Below are 20,931 nucleotides of genomic sequence, written 5' to 3'. Positions count from 1 at the left end.
TTAGAATTAAGAACATCTTTTACAAGTAGATGTTAAATGGTTAAACAAGAAAATTGTATCGAGTGCCGGTCCTGTTAAGTTCACAATATGCTGCCCCACATAGCAAAAGGAAATACTAGTTTGATAGTTGGACAATTTTCACACAATAATATTAAATATAAGGAAATTTCAAAAAAAAAATAAATAAATATAAAGAAGACACTATACTTTAAGATTTCTTTTGCATTATATTCCAAGATATGGGAATCGATACAAAGGGTTGAAGCATACATCTTACACAACAAATTTGGATTCCGAATACCTGCATAAAAGCGAGATGGGATTGAAGAAAACAGCGTGATGAGCCATGAGAGAGACTCTTTGACACCTAAGTTAACGTCCCTCATTTTTTCATGAAACCCATTTTTTTTAGGGTTCCCAATATTCAGGAATGATACTGTTGCCTTTTACCTTAATTTTAGCTATTTTCTTAATTATGGCCATGATAAGGGCCATTGCTGCCTCCATTATGGAGAATCATGGGCTGATTTTGGATTCTCTTAATTTTGGATGAGATTTTAGGCATTTAACCATTACCCCTAATAATGAGAAACTGATTGGATTTTCTCATGCACATCATAAAGTATTTGATTCCTTGCTTTCTCCATTTCTATTTTCCTTCAATCAACTTGTACCGTGTACAAGCCTTTCCACGAAACACCAAAAAATTAATGTTCCCTTAACTCTTTGAAATTAATACTAGATAAGAAATAACTTACTTTTATTGGTTGGGAGTGGCTGTCCGCCCTTTATAGTTTATACTGCATAATTTTTCTACCTGAGGAGACCTTTTGAGTAGCCACTAATGTCCAAAAGCTTAACCCAATTTTCAAAAACCTAGTCATCAGTATCATCGTTGATCAGAATGGATGGTAGGTCTTCCATTTCCATACTTGAATTGGTACATTTGTCAACTCAGAACAGTTTTCATCGCACAGCCTGTCAGAGACATGACCACATCTTCATCATTCACATTGCCTCCTGTATTGTTCATTCCAATGGACTTCCTGTTTGTGTAACTTTAGCTTGATAGCTTCCCTACTATATTTGCCCTTTTCAACTACTCTTTATCTCACACATGCACAGAATTGAAGAACAAAACTATAGCATGCTCACTTACAAAAAAACATTTAACTTTGTACGTGCTTACATTATTACAAAGCTGGTTTTATTATTAAACCTTTGAGAAATGATATGTCTATAACATTTTTACAACAAATCTTAAGTGGCAGGTTGTTACTGGTTGTTATTGTTGAGGCAAAAAAGTAATCTTAGTGTTAGTTTCAAATTTGAACCAATAATAACTAATCACTTATGATTTGTTGTAAAAATGTTATAAAATTGTTGTAGACGTAGCATCTCTCTTAAACCTTTAGTGCCATGTCTGAAGATAAAACAATAAACTCAGATGATCTCTCTCACTCTAACAGAATTAAAATTCAGCTGTGTCCCCTGATTACATTATTACTAAACTGTGTACTAAGTTAAACCTTTGGTGGCATGGTTGACACAGGCTTGCTTTTCTGCTCTTCAAACTTATCAATAGCCACCTGCAGTTCATCACCACTGGCAACAGCTCTCATGGTGTAGAAGTACACACTAAAGACAAATCCTGTCAAGCTTCCAGCAACAACTAGATTCTTCATCTTAGGTGCAAGGCTACTAAATCCAGCCATTTGCAAGCAAAAATTCAAAGCACTTTGTGATCTTTGATTCCTGCAATTACAGAGAATTTATTGCATTAATCTATTTTCTGAAAGCCAGAAAATGTCCAAGCTTGAAACGAGATACTAAACACTGCAGCCATAAGGGCAAAAATATGGATATGAGAGTTCCCAGAAAGGAAAAACAAAGAAGGTTGAGCACAAATAAATGGCAAATAGTACTGGTATAGCATCACAGAAGCCCTGAACTTACTCTCCTCTCCCCAACACCCCAGAAATTGTATATAATATATATTTCACAGTTAGAAAGACGCATCGGCCCAGAATATCTTGAAAAATCAAATAGTATACAACAATTATGCATGAGAAAGTAATAGATCAAAAGAAATAATTGTTCTATTGAGAGACAACTTCCTAGAGCAACACAATCTACCATATAACAGATTTAAAAATGTAATACCTGATATATTAAATTCAGATTTAAAATGTTGAGCTAAAGATTATTAAAAACCTGTAGGACTCAAAATGAAGTAGCGTTATATTGGAAGAACTAATTTATATGTTGAGAACACTTGATCGAGCATTAGAATTTTACAAAAGTTGGGTCAGGAGGTATTATTCATTGGAAAACCCATTCAAAATACACTGATACAAGGCAAATTTGGCACAAAGGATCAGACAGAGGTCAGCAGTAGTATATTCTTTTTTTGATAAGTGAGTTTTGGTTCCAAGAGGAGGGGGAAGGGGCGTTTTGAGCTAGTGACTTCCACTTCATGAGGCATGGCTCCTAGCTGATTGTGTTACCCCTTTAGGTTATCAATAAAAGTAGGTTCTTGAAGGGTTGTTTTCCATGAGTTTCAATATCACTATGATCTAAAAAATACTATCACCAAATAAGTACAAAGGACATCTTTATTCATATGTATCAAATTTCCAAATTTCTGCAAACCAAGCCAAATCATTGTTGTTTACTTGTTTTTGTCTTGTAAATATATAAAGGAAAAATAGTTACCAGCAACCATCCACTTCTCTGTTGGACAAAATTTTCCTCCAAATTTAGAGGAAAGTCCCTCCAACTTACCTAATATGTAGTTACTCAAATGAATACCCCACATGTACTTTTATTACATGACCTATCTAATAGCTATGTGACTTATGACTTAATGAGCCATGTGATTAAAATAAATGTTGATGGCTTGGTTTTATGAGCTCCCATGTAATGGGTTGGAGAAGAGTTGTCTAACCAAGTTTGGAAGAAAACTTTCTTCTTAGTCTAAATAAAATTGTATACGGTGTAAATCTCAACAAAAAAGAAAATAGAATGATTCTCAATTACTTTAATACTGTAAGGAAGCTATACTATTATTAAGAGAGTAGAACCCTTTGATGAAATGAGGGTGAACACGAAATTTAACAAGTTCATTTATGGGAAAAAAAATTTTGGTGCCCATTCCTCTGAACTCTAAAAAATAACCCTTATAATATAGGGTAACCCATTTGACTTAAAAGAAAAGATGCAAGGGTATCTACATAATTAACAAACTAAAAACTGCTTAGCAAAAGTGACACCACTCTTCAACCAGTACATAAAAGCAAAATTTCCTAGTATCAATCAATTACTATGCCTTACAAATCACAATATTTTATGTCTCTCCATCTTTCTTTCCCCTCTCTTCTACTTCTTTCTCAAATTCAAATAAACCCAATTGTCTTATTTTGCTAAAAGGAAACTAATTCCTGAGCGGCTGCATGGCAATAATCAAAGCTATAACTCCAAGAGTCGTCACTTGGTTTTGGGAAAAAGGTATTGCCTTTGTTGTGTCCATAGCCAGTCACTCACTTGAGTTCTCAAGGGAGATTTGAAGGCAGGCAGTCAATCAAAATTAAACTCAAAATGAATTTCCGTTTGAGAATTTTATGAATATTTTCAAATAATAAAAACTTATGTATCAAAATTTTCTTGGTATTAGTCTCAATAAATTTCTCAAAAAGTGATTAGTGAGCAATTTATGCAAAAGATTCAATAAGTAATTAGTTACAAATAAGTACCAAACAACTATCAATACATAGAAAAGGAAAATGTTTTCCAAGCTCACAGTCACAAAACCCCAATAAAGTTAATAACTAAAATAAGTTAAAATGAAAATTTAATAAACAACATAAAAAAAATTAAATTAAAAAAAAAAAACTTATGGGGTGACTTTAAATTCAAGATAACTTCTAAAAACCCATTTGCTCTATAATATCTCAACAAGACTGCATCTTTGAATGAAATTTTTGCCACCGTGAAACACTGATACTGAACCTAAGTAAAACTAAGACATACATACATAATAGGCATAGATAGAGATTGAACTAAACAAGAGACACAATCGAATCGAACTCAAAACTTATTATGTCGGAAACAGCCACACATCATAGAAAAAAACATGTGAAAAAATTAACAGCGAAAGAGAAATACACACCGATGATGATTCGACAGCAACTTCTTCTCAGCCCTCTCTACTTCTGTTGGAGTGCTTTTGGGGAATTCTGTTTTGAGTAGACATGGTTGGGTTTTTAAGGAATATTTTTGGGCCATTGGACCTTTTCTTGGGCTTGAATCTCTTTTATTTTGACTTAGTTTAGACCCAGTGAAAAAAGGCCCAAAAGGGCCTAAAATATAAAAGTAGGATTGGGTTGGGATTTTGGTTTCAGTTCTTCTACAATCACAGCATTAATCTCAAGCCCAAGGATCGGTTTTTGTGTAAAACTAAAATCCACGCACGATCTGTAACCAAAAACTCATCACTAGAGCCTGAAGCTTTTTCCTAGCTGGATTTGGGTGGCCGTAGGTTGTGTTGTGTTTGGGTTATGGTGGCAGTGCGTTGGTGCTGGGTTTCAGTCTGGGTTTGGTTGGTATTTGCACTCAAATTTTCATTTTCAGCATTCAAAAAAATAAAGAGTTTGAATATAAAAAATTAATGCAAATTTTTGCTGCTTTTATTTTCACTAAAAATGAATAAAGTAGCTTATTTGTTTAAAAAAAAAAAAAATTTGTATTGAATTTTTAATTGAAAAGTGAAAAGAGAGAGAGAGAGAGAGAGAGAAAAGCAAACAAGAAAATTTGTGCCAAATATAAAATGAGTTGGAAATAGAAAATAAGTACAAGATTAAAGATTTGATAAAGAGAAAATGAGTATTGAATGCGTTAGTGACAACGCACCTAATGTATCTATAAATACTGAAGCTACTGTATCTTTTGATACCCCTTTACTTGCTGGTTAGTTTGCAATAGACTCTTGGTTTAATCAAAAAAAGAAAAAGAAAATGAGTATTGAAAATGAAAAGTGAAAATAAATACACATCTAACACAAACCAAAGAACACTTAAGGAACCACGCCTAAAGTATTGTATCTAACTTTCACCCAATTTGTAACATCTACTTTATGATGATTGCTCTTATTAATGGAATATGATGTCAATTGGTTTATCATATAGGCATGGTTTGAACCACTTATTCAATGACGAGAGAGGTTTTACTAGTTAAGTTAATTGAAACTTATCAATACAACTTAAAAAAATTATTGTGAGATTTTTGTTGTACTAGTAGACTTTTTGAATCAGTAGTAATCGATTGGGATTGTAAGAACTAAAATGATTCAATTCAATTTGATTTGATTTTAACAACATTGGTACTCATAAGAAGGGCAACAATATGACATTAGTATGAAATACTAGCCTCATCACCCGCACTTTGTGCGTGCGATGAGTTTTTTTTTTTTTGGGTCTAGTATCATAATTTTCCTTTTAAAATTTTTTTTTTTGGATAAGTTTGTTTTGAAGATATGGATTAGTAGACGAGTATCCTATTTTGTAGGCATTTTAAGTAGAGTTGGAGATATATTTTTACCGGTTGTCCTCAAGTTTTTCCTTACTAAACGTAAGGTTTAGGGGTATTTCTGAATCATATAAAAGTCCAGTTCAAAGAGGAGAATTCTCTTATAAATAGTATAGATGAATATGAAATTAACTCTAAAGAAAGCCTAAAAGCATGGACTTTTCACCAATATCTGTGTTATATATAGTGAATGTGAGACCCAATAAATTGGATATATAAACAGGATGGTGAAAATTTCTATGAAGTTTTATGTGTTTATAGCAGAACTCTTGACCTTAACTCTCCCATAGAAGCCAATTTTGTTTTTTTGCTAAACCCCATATAAGCCAAATAGAACAAATAGAACAAGTGAACAATATAACAAAAATAGAGAAAATTTAGGACAGTAACATTTTGTGCCACAACACTAATGTTATAGACTATAAGTGGTGGAGAAAAAAATGATAATTCTATGTAAAAGTGACAATAACAAGTAGTTAATTACAATTTGCACATAAAATAGTTGTAGAAAATAGTGTAATAAATGTTGTAGTTATAGAATAACTCAGAAAAATAAAGAGCCATATATCAATATAAATAAGAATAAAACAATAGTTAATTCTCTTCCTTTTCTTTTCGTTTGTGGCTTTTATGCTCTACGTTAACGTTCTTGGGTTGCATGAAAAATATCTTATACATGTGACTATTGCGGTTGAGTTTCTTTTTTAACTACATTGTTGCATAGCGAACTCTTTGATTGCTTGAGGGTCCATAAGATTTTTCCATGTTTGCTACATGAAAGGTGAATTTAATTTGTTTAACTTTCTCAAAAAAAAAAAAAAAAAAAAATTGTTTAAGATCTTAAAATCCTCTCTTTTTAAGTATCCACAATGTTTAAGGTTAGAGCTTTTACCAAGTTCATTGTTGACTTCAAGAGCGATCTAACGACCCTTTTCAAGGCCAACTATCTCTAAAGCCATTATGTTATTAGAAATAAAAATTTTCATTAATTTTTTTTTTTTTTAATATATCAATAGTTGAAAGTGAGGAAATTTGAACCATGAATATATTCATTAAAAACATTAACTAAGAAGTATTAATTGAGTTACAAGATTCTTAACTTTTGTTTCAAAATTTTATTTCTTGGATTTATGTATAAATAGATAAATCTAATATATATAAAACCATTCAACTTACAGACAATTTGGACCTAAAAATATGAGTGCAAAGATAGGAAATAACATTAACATCTTGACTTTCACCTAATGTGATGTATAATTAAGATCTTGAGAGAGATTAATGCCGCAGACAACAATGGAGATTTTTTTTCTTTCCTTTTAGACTTAGAAGACGAAGATCGAGGAAAAGCCAATTACGTAAGACAAAGACATGAAATTATACGAGATCGGAGTAGTTTAGTACCAAATCAAACAACATGCATGCAAGTTACAAATGGTTCCTAATGTTGAAATTACAAGAAGAAATCGGCTTTGAAAAAGAATTCCTGTCAATTTGACCAAGCAATATCATTAGATGTAAACATTAATTATACGACCCTTTATTTGTGAGATGATAGTTTTCAATCTTCAAACATTTTGCGTTGGCTTAATGTCATTGATGATACCACGTACTTTCTTAGATTTTTTTGTTTAGCATTTATATCCATTTAAAACATAGTTGAAATACATAAATCATTTTCACATTTATTTTGCAACTTATATTTGTAATGAACTATATTCTTTTTAAATTTTAAACCTTAAATACTCCATTCACTAAATTAATGAGTATCATGCTAACATTAGGTAATCAAAACAGTTCTTAATTTCTAATTTCACTCTCTATGTGAGATCTTACAATGCATTTGACTAATTTATTTGCTTAGAAGAGAAACAAAAAATGACTTTAAACAAATAAGTTGACTTAACAAAAAAAATTAAAATTTACTCCAACATATCCTCATCATTTTATGTGCTCTTTCTTTTATCTAGGCTCGAAAGCAAGCTCATGGAGAGGTGCACTACACCCAAATTGGGAGTTGTTAATGAAAGCTTCTACTAACGAGTTCCTTAAGAGTACAAGTTAAGATGTATTTAATGTTGTATTAAATACTATTTATTATTCATTCTTAAAAAAAACAAAAAAAACAAAAACAAAAAAAAAAAAACAATTTTGCACACATATCAAGAAAAGCAAAAACAACTGCAATGAATATAGACTATATAGCGAATAATCTTGTATCTCAATTGGTTGACATTTTCTGATGATTTCAATAGACACCTAGTATTTAAATCCGTCCACTTCAAAATATTGAATGTATAATTTTTTTTTTACAATGGATATATGCATGCAAATCAATAAATTATTAACAAAAGTATTTTTCTTTTTGAAAAATATGCATTATAGTTCATAATTAAATATTCATTATTTCTTAACTTGTACCCTTTAAAGAAACTCATGAAAGCCAAGAGTTTTATAACTCAACTAGTTGACACTTCTTAGAGTGTTTTTAAAATTCAATATTCAAATTCTTCCTCCATATTGTAGCTATTGAATTATAAATAAATAAATAACTATTAAAAAAAACTCATAAGCAGAACCTTTATTTGTGAAAGGTTTTCTCTCATAATTTTCATCTTCATATTTTAGCTCTATTACTTTCTATTAAAGGAAAACTTGAAAGTTTCTTCACATAAAGTTATAGCCACGTCAAAAAGTCTCACAAAAAGTAAAGATTATTACTATTTGAACTTTGAATTGAGTATAGGTATGTAAATTTTCTTATTGTTTTTCACAAACAATGAGTTGTCATTGCTTGTGGATCGAAAACCATGTTTATATTCTCTACTTTTATTTACATCAATGACTCCATTTTTTCTTCCTTTGTTGACCTAAGGAACAGCTTTCACTTATCAAATTTTATTAGAAATTCAGAATCCATTCTGGAGGAGAAGACTTTCCTTATCACATGCCATAGAAAACACAAGATATGAGTAGTTCAATTGGACTAAAGAAACAACTTATGTATTAAGTCAAACAAATCCTACTTCGTTGGACTACATTACAGATCGATCTCTTCAATATCCTCATTTTTTATTTATTTTTTGTTAGAAATACTGAATGATTGTATTGTATTTCATCATCAAGGAATATACATGTGATGCCTTTATATAGGAGGCATATGTGTGTGGTACAAGTAAGCATATGTGTGCGGTACAAGTAAAGTGTAGTATAAGTACAAGTCTGCTATACAAGTAAATTAGCTGGGCCTAAAGCCCATAACATAATATACATTAATAGCCCCCCTCAAACTCAAGGTGGATGTGAGACCAGCTTGAGGTTGTCAACCAAAGTACGAAGGCGTCCCTTAGGATGTGACTTGGTGAAGATATCTGTAAGTTGATCTTTAGAGGAGACTGAGATCAGCTTGAGAGCACCATGGATAAGATGAAAACGGATAAAATGACAATCGATCTCGATGTGTTTAGTCCGTTCATGGAAGACATCATTGTGAGCAATATGAATAGTACTCTGGTTGTCACAATAAAGAGGAGTAGCAGAAAATGTAGACACACCTAAGTCTTTGAGAAGCCATCGTAGCCAAAGGAGCTCAGGTGTGGTATCAGCAAGGGCACGATATTCTGCTTCAGTACTGGAGCGGGCCACATGAGTTTGTTTCTTACTTCACCAAGAAATCAGAGAAGAACCAAGAAGAAAGCAATAACTAGTGGTGGACCTGCAATCAGTGAGATCTCCTGCCCAATCAGCATCAGAAAATGCACGTAGAATAAGAGGAAACTGAGCAGAGTAGAAAAGACCATAGAAGAGAATGCCCTTTAGGTATCGAAGAATGCGCAGAACTGCAGCATAGTGAGTCGATCGTGGTGCAGACAGATACTGGCTCACCTGGTGAACAGCATAGGAAATGTCTGGACGAGTGACAGTGAGATAAACTAAGCTGCCAACCAAGCGTCTGTAAAGAGAGGGATTAGACAATGGTTTCCTTCCTGAGGGAGTCAAATGCGCATTAAGCTCAACTAGAGTGTCAATAGTTTTACTATCAGTGAGTCCAGCTCGAGACAAGAGTTCAGAGGCATACTTGGCTTGAGTAGTATAAAGTCCATCTGTAGAATGAGTGATTTCAAGACCCAAGAACTAGCTAAGATGTCCAAGATCTTTCATCTCAAATTGCTGACTGAGAAAAGTCTTGAGTTCTTGAATGCCACTGAGATCATTACCAGTTATGATCATATCATCCACATATAGGAGAAGTAATATAGTGCCTTTGTCAATGCGACGAAGAAATAAGGCAGAATCATAATGACTGGCCATGTAACCCAAGTGAGAGATGGTAGAGCTGAATTTGGCAAACCAAGCTCATGAAACTTGTTTTAGGCCATAAAGTGCACGTCGAATGTGACAAACCTTGTTTGAATCAACAGAGAGACCAGAAGGAGGTTGCATATACACTTCTTCGCTTAAATCCCCATTTAGGAATGCATTTTTGACATCCATCTGAAAAAATGTCCCATTTACTGGCAGCAGTAGCAGTTAAGAGGGCACGAACAGATGAAATAGAAGCAGCCGGAGCAAAGGTCTCTTCATAATCAATCCCATACTCTTGTGTAAAACCTTTTGCAACAAAATGAGCTTTATAGCGCTCAATGGACCCATCAGAGCGAGTCTTAATCTTGTAGATCCACTTACAACCAACCACAGATTTCCCAGGAGGAAGTGTCACCAAATCCCAAGTATGATTTTTAGATAATGCATCAAGTTCCTCTTTCATTGCAATCTGCCATAAAGGTTTAGTGAAAGCCTCACGATAGGTGTTAGGCTCGTGTAGTGTAGAAAGGGCAGTGTAACAATGATAGTCAAGTAAATGTGTAGGAATAGATCTTACCCGAGTTGAGTGACGAGGTGGAATGTCTTGTGCAAGATCTTCAGGCGGAGCAGGAGCAGGAGACCCAAGCTCAGAATTGGGGTTGGGTAGCTCGTCTTCAACCTGTTCATCTTCCACTTGTTCATTAAAGGGTGAACTAAAAAAGGGATCAGTGATATCTGGTGGTTAGATAGAGAAGTCTACAGCAACAGAATTAGGAGCAACTACAGGAGGATCAAGAGCAGCTACAAAAGGAATATGTTCCTCATCTGAAAAAAGATCTAAGACAAAGGAGGAAGACAGGAAAGCACTGAAATGAGAGAGCTCAACAAAAAAGCGATGTTTCCAAAAGACAACATTGCGGGAGATACGAAGACGATGAGAGACAGGATCATAACACCTATACCCCTTTTGAGTTTCGCCATAGCCAAGAAAACAACAAAGCCTTGACCGAGGCTCAAGTTTGTTATGTTCATGTGGCTGAAGAAGAACGAAACAAGCAGAATCGAAGGAGCGAAGGTGGTGATAATCTGGAGGTGACCCAAAAACGCGCTCATATGGAGTTTGATTTTGGATAACAGGACTCGAAATGCGATTAATAGTATGAACAGTATGAAGAACAGTTTCACCCCAAAAAGGAGCAGGAACTTTGGCAGAGAGAAGGAGAGCACGAACAGTGTCAAGAATATGACGAAGTTTTCGTTCGGCTCTACCATTTTGCTGAGAGGTACCTGGACAAGTTAGTTGATGAACAGTGCCATAGTAATGCAAAATAGCTTGGAAAGCATATTGAGTATATTCAAGAGCATTATTAGATCGAAAAATTTTGATACGTCTAGAAAACTGAGTTTCAACCATTTTTGCAAAATTAGAATATACTTCCAATAATTTAAAACGATGTTTCATATTAAAAATCCAGTTATAGCGAGAGTAATCATCAACAAAGACAACAAAATATCTAGACCTACCAATACTAGAGACAGAGGACGGCCCCCAAATATCAGAATGAATAAGGTCAAAGATATCAGTAGATATTGATTCACTAGTATTGAAAGGCAAAGCTGGTTGTTTTCCTAACTGACATGAAACACAATCAAAGTTTTCTGTAGACACTGAACCTAACAAATCTCTAGAAGCCAATTGTTGTACCCGAGAAGAAGATGCATGACCAAGTCGAGCATGCCAAAGTGCAAGGGAAGGAGTGGAAGAAACTGTAGCAGTTGCAGCAACAGAAACAGGAGCAACAAGTGGAAGACGAAGGTTGTCCACGGGAAACATACGCCCAACTCTGGGACTGGTCCCAAGCTCCTGTTCCGTCCTAGGATCCTGCACAATGCACCCAAAATAATCAAAAGTAATGCGATAACCCAACTCAGCTAATTGTCCCACAGAAAATAAATTATAAGAAAGGTCAAGAACATTAAAGACTCCAGGAACCGAGAGGTTAGAGGTTGAAACTGAACCTATATTATAACCAGACATTGTGGAACCATTTGCTGTGCAAATATTAAGAGGGTGCAGTGCAGGTTTAAGGTCAGAAAATAAAGACGAGTAAGGTGTCATGTGATTGCAACAAGCAGAATCCATAAGCCAAGAGGTAGGAGACATACTAGATAAAACTGAGAGAGAAGAGGAATAAGATGCATTACCAACCATACGAATGACATTGGCGATGATATTTATAAGGCCATCTCTGGAAATGGAGAAAGTGGATCTCGAAGACTTAGACTGTGCAGAGACGGGAGCCATTGGCTGGTCACTCTCAGCGCTAGCAACAGTAGCATCAACAATTGAAACAGCTGATTTGTTGCGACGGTAGCAAGTCTCAATATTGTAGCCAAAACGTTTGCAAAATTTGCAAAAAAGTTTGATGGATTGGCCGTGACGATTATTGCAATAAGAAGAAGACCTGTCCTTATTCTTCATTTAGAAGCAAAATAGGCAAAAACAGATTGCAAAAATAAAATCTATGCGAAAAATTGGGTAAGGAGAACCTGGACTGAAAAAGTCAATGGTCAACGGCCCAATCAAAGTCAACGGTCAACAGAGGTCAACGATCAACGTAGATGACGTGGCGCTGACGTCAGCAGGTGACTGGATGCTGACGTAAGTTAGGGCTGACGTGGCACTGATGACGTCACGGGTGACGTCAGCTTGAACTGAGGACGGCACGTGTGGCGCGTGGGGCGCAGACACAGAAGCTTTAGGTGGCGCGTGAGGGCGTGTGGGCTCTCCGATGACTGCGAGGCTTTCACCGACGGGTAGATCGTTCCAAGACGATCTCAGTGATACCTCCAGAAATATGATCGGAGCAATATTCGCGGCGGGATGACATGTGCAGTGATCTTGTGTAGTGTTGGACTCCTCAACGACAGCGGCTGTAGGTCCGGAACCCGAAGACAACGCCTGGAAGATGTCGGGGGTTCAACGGCGAGAGGTTGCGGCGACTGTTGTGATGGCGGAAGCGATGTTGAGAGTGGAGTAACACCAATAAAGATAAAACTGCTAAGAAAAGGTTAGGGCAGTGGCTCTGATACCATGTTAGAAATACTGAATGATTGTATTGTATTTCATCATCAAGGAATATACATACGATGCCTTTATATAGGAGGCATATATGTGTGCGGTACAAGTAAAGTGTAGTACAAGTATAAGTGTGCTATACAAGTAAACTAGCTGGGCCTAAAGCCCATAACATAATATACATTAACATTTTGTTGCTCCATTATTTGTGCATGTAGTAGTTCTCTTAACATGCTATGTATATATGCTGATCTACGGGAGCGAATTGGGTGCAATGGTTGGCAACCATTATGGTTCTATTAATTGGTTGGGGTGAAATAGCATTATGATTCTCATAGCGTCAATTACCACATGAAAATATTCGTCACAAGTTACACGCTATGCCATTTTATATATGAGAGATAGAGAAAGAGTTAGCAAGAGAAAATAAAAATAGCATTTGGTCAAACAAAATCTCACTTCAAACATTGAAATTTGAAATTAGTGAGAGCCCTCACATGTCCAAGATCAATTAGTTATTATCTTTACAGAATTAATCATTCTATAACTTAGAATTAACAATACTTGTACCACTCAAGTAAAATCTCCCACTAGGTAACTCCTCAGGTGGAAGCAAGGCTAGCCTAGCTCCAATATCAGCAGCATCATCGGCAGTGTGTGTGCCTTTACCGCGAGTCATCGATGTCTGAGTGAAGCCAGGACAAAAGCAATTCAGACTTATACCTCTTCCCATGTAGCGCTTTGCCAAAACCCTTGTGTATGCATTTAGTGCAAGCTTTGATACGGCATAGTCAGTCCATAATTCTGGCCACCCTTGTCTTTCCCATTTTCCATTCTTCACATTTTGAAGAAACGAACTTACCATAGCCTCAATATGCTTCTCTGACAAATTTTCACTTTGTAGTATGTTTTTTATATTAGGGTTTTTCAGCTTCTGCATGTATGAAGGAATAATTAGTAATTAATAGCTAGTTGAGAAAATAAAGCGGTATATGCATATATGCAGTTCAATTAGAAACATTAAAATTCATGGAGATGTGTTAGCTAGGATCGGATATATACATTGTAATCAATGTCGGGCATGTATTCAGAAAAAAATAATTACACTAATTTCATTATCTATTAGAATTTCTGGTTTGAATAATTGAGTGTCAATACAAGTGAAGAACCTTTTTTTTTTTTTTTTTTTTGAGAAAAATGCAAGTGAAGAACTAGGTGTAAATAACTTGAAAGGGAGAGAGATTAAAGTTCGTTGACAAAATACTTAAAACACCAATTCATTGCCACTCCAAATTAATAGTTGCTTTCATTGTAAAAAAGCTTTATGACAAGATAAACACCAATTCATGGCCTCAACAAATACTTTATTTCAAGTTTACACGCCAGTGTAGTAGTTGCTTTCATCTCAAAAAAGCTTTATGACAAGATAAACACCAATTCATGGCCTCAACAAATACTTTATTTCAAGTTTACACGCCAATGTAATAGTTGCTTTTATCTCAAAAAAGCTTTATGATAAGATACTTAAAACACCAATTCGTGGACTCAACAAATTCTTTATTTCAAGCTTACACGTTGTTCTTTAATTATCAATCATGTTCTATTTCTACCAATGAAAACAAAAATACCAATATATCATGTTCTAATGATAATGTTCTCAAGCTAATTGCTTAATATATATCAACATTAAAAAAAAAAAAAAAAAAAAAAAAAAACTAACTAACTTAATCTTATTTACATTTTTTTCTTGGCACTAGTAAAGCTGATTTAGTTAATTTATTCAAGTTTTAGATTGATTTATATCAGATTGCATGCACATAATTAAACGTACTGTTAAGCATTAATTTCACTCACATTTAGGGAGCCAAGTCTTGAGCTAATATTGAGAATCCGGCTTTCTGAATGTGAGAGACGAAACATGGGCAATAGAGCCTCAATCAGCAACTTGGCTCCATAGAAATTGGTTTTGATCACTGTCTCTGCATGCTCCACTGAATTCTCATTGATTTCATTGAATGACACAGCGGCATTGTTCACCTGAAGAATATTCAAACGATATAATTTTGTCATTAAAGAGAAATTGAAGAAATGTCAGGAAAGAGTTGAACCATTAGCAATTGTATAGATACTTGTCAATTTGGAATCCATTAAGTGCTGTTTTGAAAGAGCTTATTTTCATTAACTTATTGAATTTAAGAATAAGAAATAAACTAGACAGAAAGTATAATAGTACCTAAAAATGTAAACTTTAAAAATTAAACATAAACTAAATAATTAAGCTGATTGAAAAGGAATGAAGTTTTAACAATCGAAAGTAATTAATGATTTTTACCACCAAAAAGAAAGCAGAAAATAAAAATAAAAACCTAAATCAGCAAAAATGTTGATGATGTGGTACTCTAATAAGGTATGAGAGAAAAAAAGTGCGTTTGCAGATTTTATTTCTTTTTTCTTTTTATATAAATTCTGACATCCTTGCAGATACATTCATTAATGTTTATGCTTAAAAATATTTAAAAAAAAAAAAAAAAAAAAAAAAAAAAAAAACCCAAAAATGACTTTCATAAATGGCAAATCGCATTGGAAATAAAAAAAGACACGATGTCAAAATAGTTTGGGTTCCAAGGTCTTAGTCTAACACTATACAGTAAAAGCACAACAAATCATTATTTTCTTATGAGCTTTTTAATATTTTTCACTTGTTTCAATGAGCTACAAGTTTTAATGGGTCTCGTATGTTGCCTTTAAAATACAAATTATTGCGTGATGTCCAATGTGAATCATGGTCATGTCAAATTACTTAGACGTGAAAAAATAAAAACATTTTTATTTTATTTTATTTTTTAAAAGAAAAAGACCCATATAATTTGATATGGGATGTTCCTATTTTGAGAAAATAATGCGTGATAGGCAAGTTCAAACCGAATATGTAGTAGAAATCTTGCTAAAGATAGTAATGTTAATACTAGCATTTTCATATATGTAAGAGCATTAGCATTGAAAAATTCCAATGCTACTCTATTTTACAATTCTAAAAAGCCACTTTATCATTATACCATACCATTTTACAATACCTCCACATCCCAAACTTCTATTTTCCTCTTTTACTCATTAAAATAATATATCTATATAATAAAATAATATATCTCAAAATTATATCTTCTCTCCCATCTCTCTCCTCTCTCTCATTTTTAGCTTTCTTCCAAATAAAATATTATTATTTTTTTACAATACTTGCTACAGTGCAATTCTATGTTTAGAATTGCACTGTAGCAGTATTGCAAAAAAATTTGCAATATTGCTGTTTAGCATTCCCCAATGCAGATGGTTTTGGGGCTTAAAATTTCAAATTTCTCTTAGATTTGGCATTAGCATTCTCCAATGCTAATGCTCTAATGTGTGTGTTTAATTAGAGGCTACGTTTTAGGGAAAAATAGATAAAATACTTATGATTTTTCCTTAAAATAGAAAACTCATTTCAGGTTTTGTGAGTAACACTTAACATCTTTAAAGTATCTTATCAAAAAAAAAAATCTTTTAAGTATTATTTTATGTATAAATTGTGAGTTGGGCAACATTATTCTTAGAATTTTTGAGCCTAGCATAGTAGCATTAGAAAATAGAAAGTTGACACCGACATTTCTATACCTAAGAAATTTGAGGTGAGAAGTAATATGAGTACTATCATCTTAAAAGAATGATTTATTTGACTTTAACATTTCACGAGATTCAATCCTAATTATTGTAACGATCTCAATGGTAGATCAATCTTATTTAAGAAATATTTAGCAAACCTTGATATTCTAAAGATTCTTTCGAGAGTCAAATCATGTAATGATTTGGTTCCCAATGTATAACCACTCAATTACTGCTATATAATTAAATATGTAATATCGTATAGTATGTTACTCTACTATTAAATATGAAATTATAATAACCAATTTATTATATTCACTATAAAAAACGTGGGTTATAACTGCATTTTTTTTAACCACGTTTACAAATATCAAATATTCACTACATAATTTGCATTCACTTTCAGTACTTATAAAGTTTTTTTTTTTTTTTTCTTTAAAAAAAAAAAATCTTCAAGAACTTCATTTTTGGAATAAGTCACAAGATCTTTAATCATTTTTTTAAAATTGAATTATACGAAAATTTTAATCGTTTGTATAGGAATCAAGCAAGAACCATGTCATGGGAAGATCATCTCTCTCTCTCTCTCTCTCTCTCTCTCTCTCTCTCTCTCTAAATATTTCATAATTGAGATATAATTTACATATTTTATGATAAAATATATTCTTTTAATCAGATTTAAGGGCTCAAAAGCCTTCTTGAAGCTAACCATATGTTTCTTTTGTTTAATACATAAACGAATAACAACAAAAACAATAACAATAATGACAATTGAACACTTTTTACTAAATAAAATTTATAAATAACTGTAAGGTAATTAACTAATTATCACAAAATTTTCCCTTGATTTCTTTGCTTAATATATCATTTTTTTTTTCTTAGAATGCAAAATGCCAAACTATTTAAAAAGAATATTTCAAAAATTAGGTAGATATGTAATTTAGAGAACATAAAATAAACTTAAAACAGTTTACAAAATGGGTTTAAAAAAACTCACACAGTTCGAGTGAATTTGATTGTGTGATCATATGCTTAAACTTTTCTTCTTCTTTTTTTTTTTTTTAATTTTTATATATTGATATTAGTATTACAATGGAGGAGGATGGATTTCATCCTATAGACATATATTCTAAGAGAAACCAATCTTCTTATAAATAAATAAAAAATAAGGTACTAATCAAATGAATTATAAAACTCTTAGCTTTTTCTAAATGCTTAAATCGTATATTTAAAGACTCGAATTGGTTTAGGCTGTTAGGGACCAGATCACATTATCATAAGATCAATTGGCTTGGGGTTTTAACAAAAATACATATAATACACCTAAATGATAATGAAAATATATTTGCTTAACTAAAATTAAATTAAATGCAATGTTGCTTTTTGAAATTTCTATTAATTATTAGTACCTTACAGGCTTACAACCCAAACATAAAGGTTATTTTTCCACCTTTCTTGTCATATATCTTTGAGTCATCTCTAAGACTCTAACACATGAACTCAAACATTGCAGCAAACAATTAATAGGGGAAAAAAAATTCCACCACTACAAAAAAAAAAAAATTAAAAATTAAAAAAAAAAACCGATATGATATGTAATGCATGTGAGATTGATTGATCAGCTTCATGCGGCGCAACACATGCAAAATCAACCTTATACAACGGATCTATATTTAGTCAACATAAACTGAAACTATTAACAGTCAATAATAACATAATTACCATAGTAAATTAAGGAAGTCAGTTTCTTTGTCCCTTTTGCTTACCATGGTAAATTAAGGAAAGTCAGTTTCTTTGACCCTTTTGCATTCGGTGCATTTGGTTGCAACTTTTTGCTAATTATTTACTGAAATTTAATTGTCCTTATGCTTGTAAATAGAAGAAAAAAATAGTAATTAAAAAAAAAAAAAAAACTGTATATAAACATATATGCATAAGAATTTAAAAGAAAAGAAGATTGATAGCAAACAAACTCACTAGAATATCCAATGCTCCGAAAATTCTTGCAAACCATGATACAAAAGTGTTGATCGAAGCAGGTTCTGAGACATCAAGGCGAAAGAAGTGTACATCATCAAGCCCTTGGTTTCTCAGTTCCTCGATTGCCTTGTGCCCTTTCTCTATGTCTCTAGCAGTTAAAATCACAGTCAATCCCAGTTGTGCCAATCTCTTCACCATAGCAAACCCAATTCCTTTGTTGGCTCCTGTCACAATAGCCACAGTATCCTTGGACCACCACCTTCATGAAAAAAATATATATATGTTACACAAAATTTGTTACCATGGAAAAAGATTTGTGTCTGTGTGTGTGTGTGTGTGTGTTTGAGACTTTGAGAGAGAGAGAGAGAAAGATTGTTTAGTGCCTACTTGTTTGAGGGTAGAGAAGGAGAGGAAAAAGGTGCCTCATGTTCTTTGGAGTACTCCATTGTTTGAAGGACAAATGGGTGCAGTTTGTGTTGGTGTATGGAAGAGCGTGAGAGGTGCCCTATATATAGTATATAAGGAAAAAAAAAATATAAGGCAAGAGACACGGTGACAAACTGACAATAAATATTATACCATAAGGCAACGTGCTCTTGTATTCTATTTCTACATAGGTAGCCCTACCTTACATTAAATCAAAGGCTCTTGTATTCTATTGTACTCTATTTGAATTCTAACAGGAAAGCAGCCCTACCTCACGTTGAAATTTTGTTCATTTTTACATCACACACAACCATTTGTTAATTATTATCATTATTGTCAAATTTTCAGGCCAAAATGGGCATTTGTCCTTTTCGCCCAAAAGATGTAGCAAAATGTCAATATTTTGAGATCTAGCAAAATGCCTTTGTTTTGAAACTCAATTTTCTAAAAATCGAGTTTCAATGAAAAAACCGATTTGATGAAAATCGAGTAATGTGAGAAATTTTACATAGAACTCAAGTTCCATTTTTTTTTTTTTTTAAAGTTTGATTTCACATAACTCAATTTTTTAAAAATCGAATTTTTCATTGAAAATCAATTTTTAGGAAATCAAGTTTAAAATATGAGTATTTTACTAAATAGTTTCAGAACAGGAGCATTTTGTTGGAAAGTTTTGGTGAAAAAGGCAAATGCCCATTTTGGCCCAAATTTTTCATTAAAAAGAAAAAAAAAACAAAATTATATGCTCCTATCTTGAAAATTCCATATATAGGCTAATGTATGTTAGTATGTGATTATCACCGTAACATAACATATTCCATTCTATCAAAAAAAAAAAAACTACGACACTCAAATCTTCTGACATTGACAAAATAGTGTCATTTATATTTTGTATGGACTAATAAGAGCTATAGCTCAACATATTCTCCAAAAAAAAAATCTCTAAAATGAATTTGAAAAAAAAAAAAAAGGTGCAATTAAACCTCTCAAATTCAATAGAGTAAACTTCTCAAAAAAAAAAAAAAATTAATAGAGTAAGGAATTAATATTAATCATTCGTATGCCTTGCTTTCAAAATTGATTTAAAAAATCTGCTTTTTTCATTTGACTGTTGACATGTTGACACTAAGAAAATTTCAAATCGTACCATTTTGATTCCAAATTATTAGACAAACACATTGTACAGACTTATATATATATATATATATACACACACACCATGTTGTAGCAGGTATTTATTTATTCAACATAAAAACAATGGAACAGATCATTTACCAATGAACAAGTGGTAGATATATTATTTATGCTGTGGTACGAGGAAGGTTATTAATTATTATAGCCCTCAAGCTATAAATTTGTAACTTATATACTTCCCCAAATTGCACAACCCGAACTTCTATGAAATTTCTTTCCTGAGATCTATATCTATTCTTTGGTGCTAGCTAAGTACTTGGTTCGTTGCTTGCATGTGGAAATGGACCAAATGGTGTGACTTCAAAAATAAAAATAGGATCATCCCTGCCGGCCAAATGCACTGGCGTATTAGTTAAACAAAGGGAAATTATTGAGTCCTTTATTTTCTACTCTCTATTTCTGTCCCCAAGATCATAGATTTTCTTTGTATATTTGGAACTCCCATTCTAATGTCCCTAAGTTCATGACTAATAAATCCAATATGTGAAAAATAAGGGTTTACAAACAAACTTAAATAAAACCCAATTAGAGGCCGAGACTAGTGTCACTTTTTCATTCAAAATATGAGTCATTATCTCTAACACTTGCTCTTCTATTTTAATAACTTTTTATGTACCTTTTTTATTGGCTTTCAAGTTCTTTTAACTTATAACAATAATAATAATAATAAAATTTGAAAAAATAGTTATATTATCATTTAATACTTTATTGGTGGTATAGAAAGAATTTTG

At 32.9% G+C, this 20,931-nt stretch overlaps 2 protein-coding genes across 3 annotated transcripts; both read right to left on the bottom strand.

Moving 5' to 3' along the window:
• Positions 1-1,127: 1,127 nt before the first annotated feature.
• Positions 1,128-4,278, bottom strand: LOC112034353 (uncharacterized). Of its 2 annotated transcripts, XR_002885348.2 has the most exons (3): positions 4,169-4,278; positions 1,410-1,755; positions 1,128-1,219 (listed from the first exon to the last, which is right to left on the bottom strand). XR_002885348.2 is itself a non-coding variant. In XM_024067172.2 (2 exons), the coding sequence occupies exon 2, from the start codon at positions 1,713-1,715 to the stop codon at positions 1,524-1,526; it is 192 nt and encodes a 63-aa protein (XP_023922940.1). In that variant the 5' UTR covers positions 1,716-1,755; positions 4,169-4,278; the 3' UTR covers positions 1,128-1,523. The 2 variants fall into 2 exon arrangements, 1 of the variants encoding a protein (XP_023922940.1); XM_024067172.2 differs by having other exon boundaries at positions 1,128-1,755.
• A 9,124-nt stretch (positions 4,279-13,402) lies between these two features.
• Positions 13,403-19,100, bottom strand: LOC112034324 ((+)-neomenthol dehydrogenase). The gene is made up of 4 exons (XM_065779034.1): positions 18,968-19,100; positions 18,578-18,839; positions 14,819-15,001; positions 13,403-13,898 (listed from the first exon to the last, which is right to left on the bottom strand). Exons 1-4 carry the CDS (start codon positions 19,024-19,026, stop codon positions 13,506-13,508), a joined length of 897 nt encoding a protein of 298 aa, XP_065635106.1. The 5' UTR covers positions 19,027-19,100; the 3' UTR covers positions 13,403-13,505.
• Between the last annotated feature and the right edge of the window lie 1,831 nt (positions 19,101-20,931).

The sequence above is a fragment of the Quercus suber genome, unplaced genomic scaffold (genome assembly GCF_002906115.3).
Source record: "Quercus suber isolate HL8 unplaced genomic scaffold, Cork oak 2.0 scaffold_11, whole genome shotgun sequence".
Classification (NCBI taxonomy): Eukaryota; Viridiplantae; Streptophyta; class Magnoliopsida; order Fagales; family Fagaceae; genus Quercus; species Quercus suber.
Note: the sequence above shows the minus strand (reverse complement) of the source record. Positions and strands in the feature narration are given on the sequence as shown.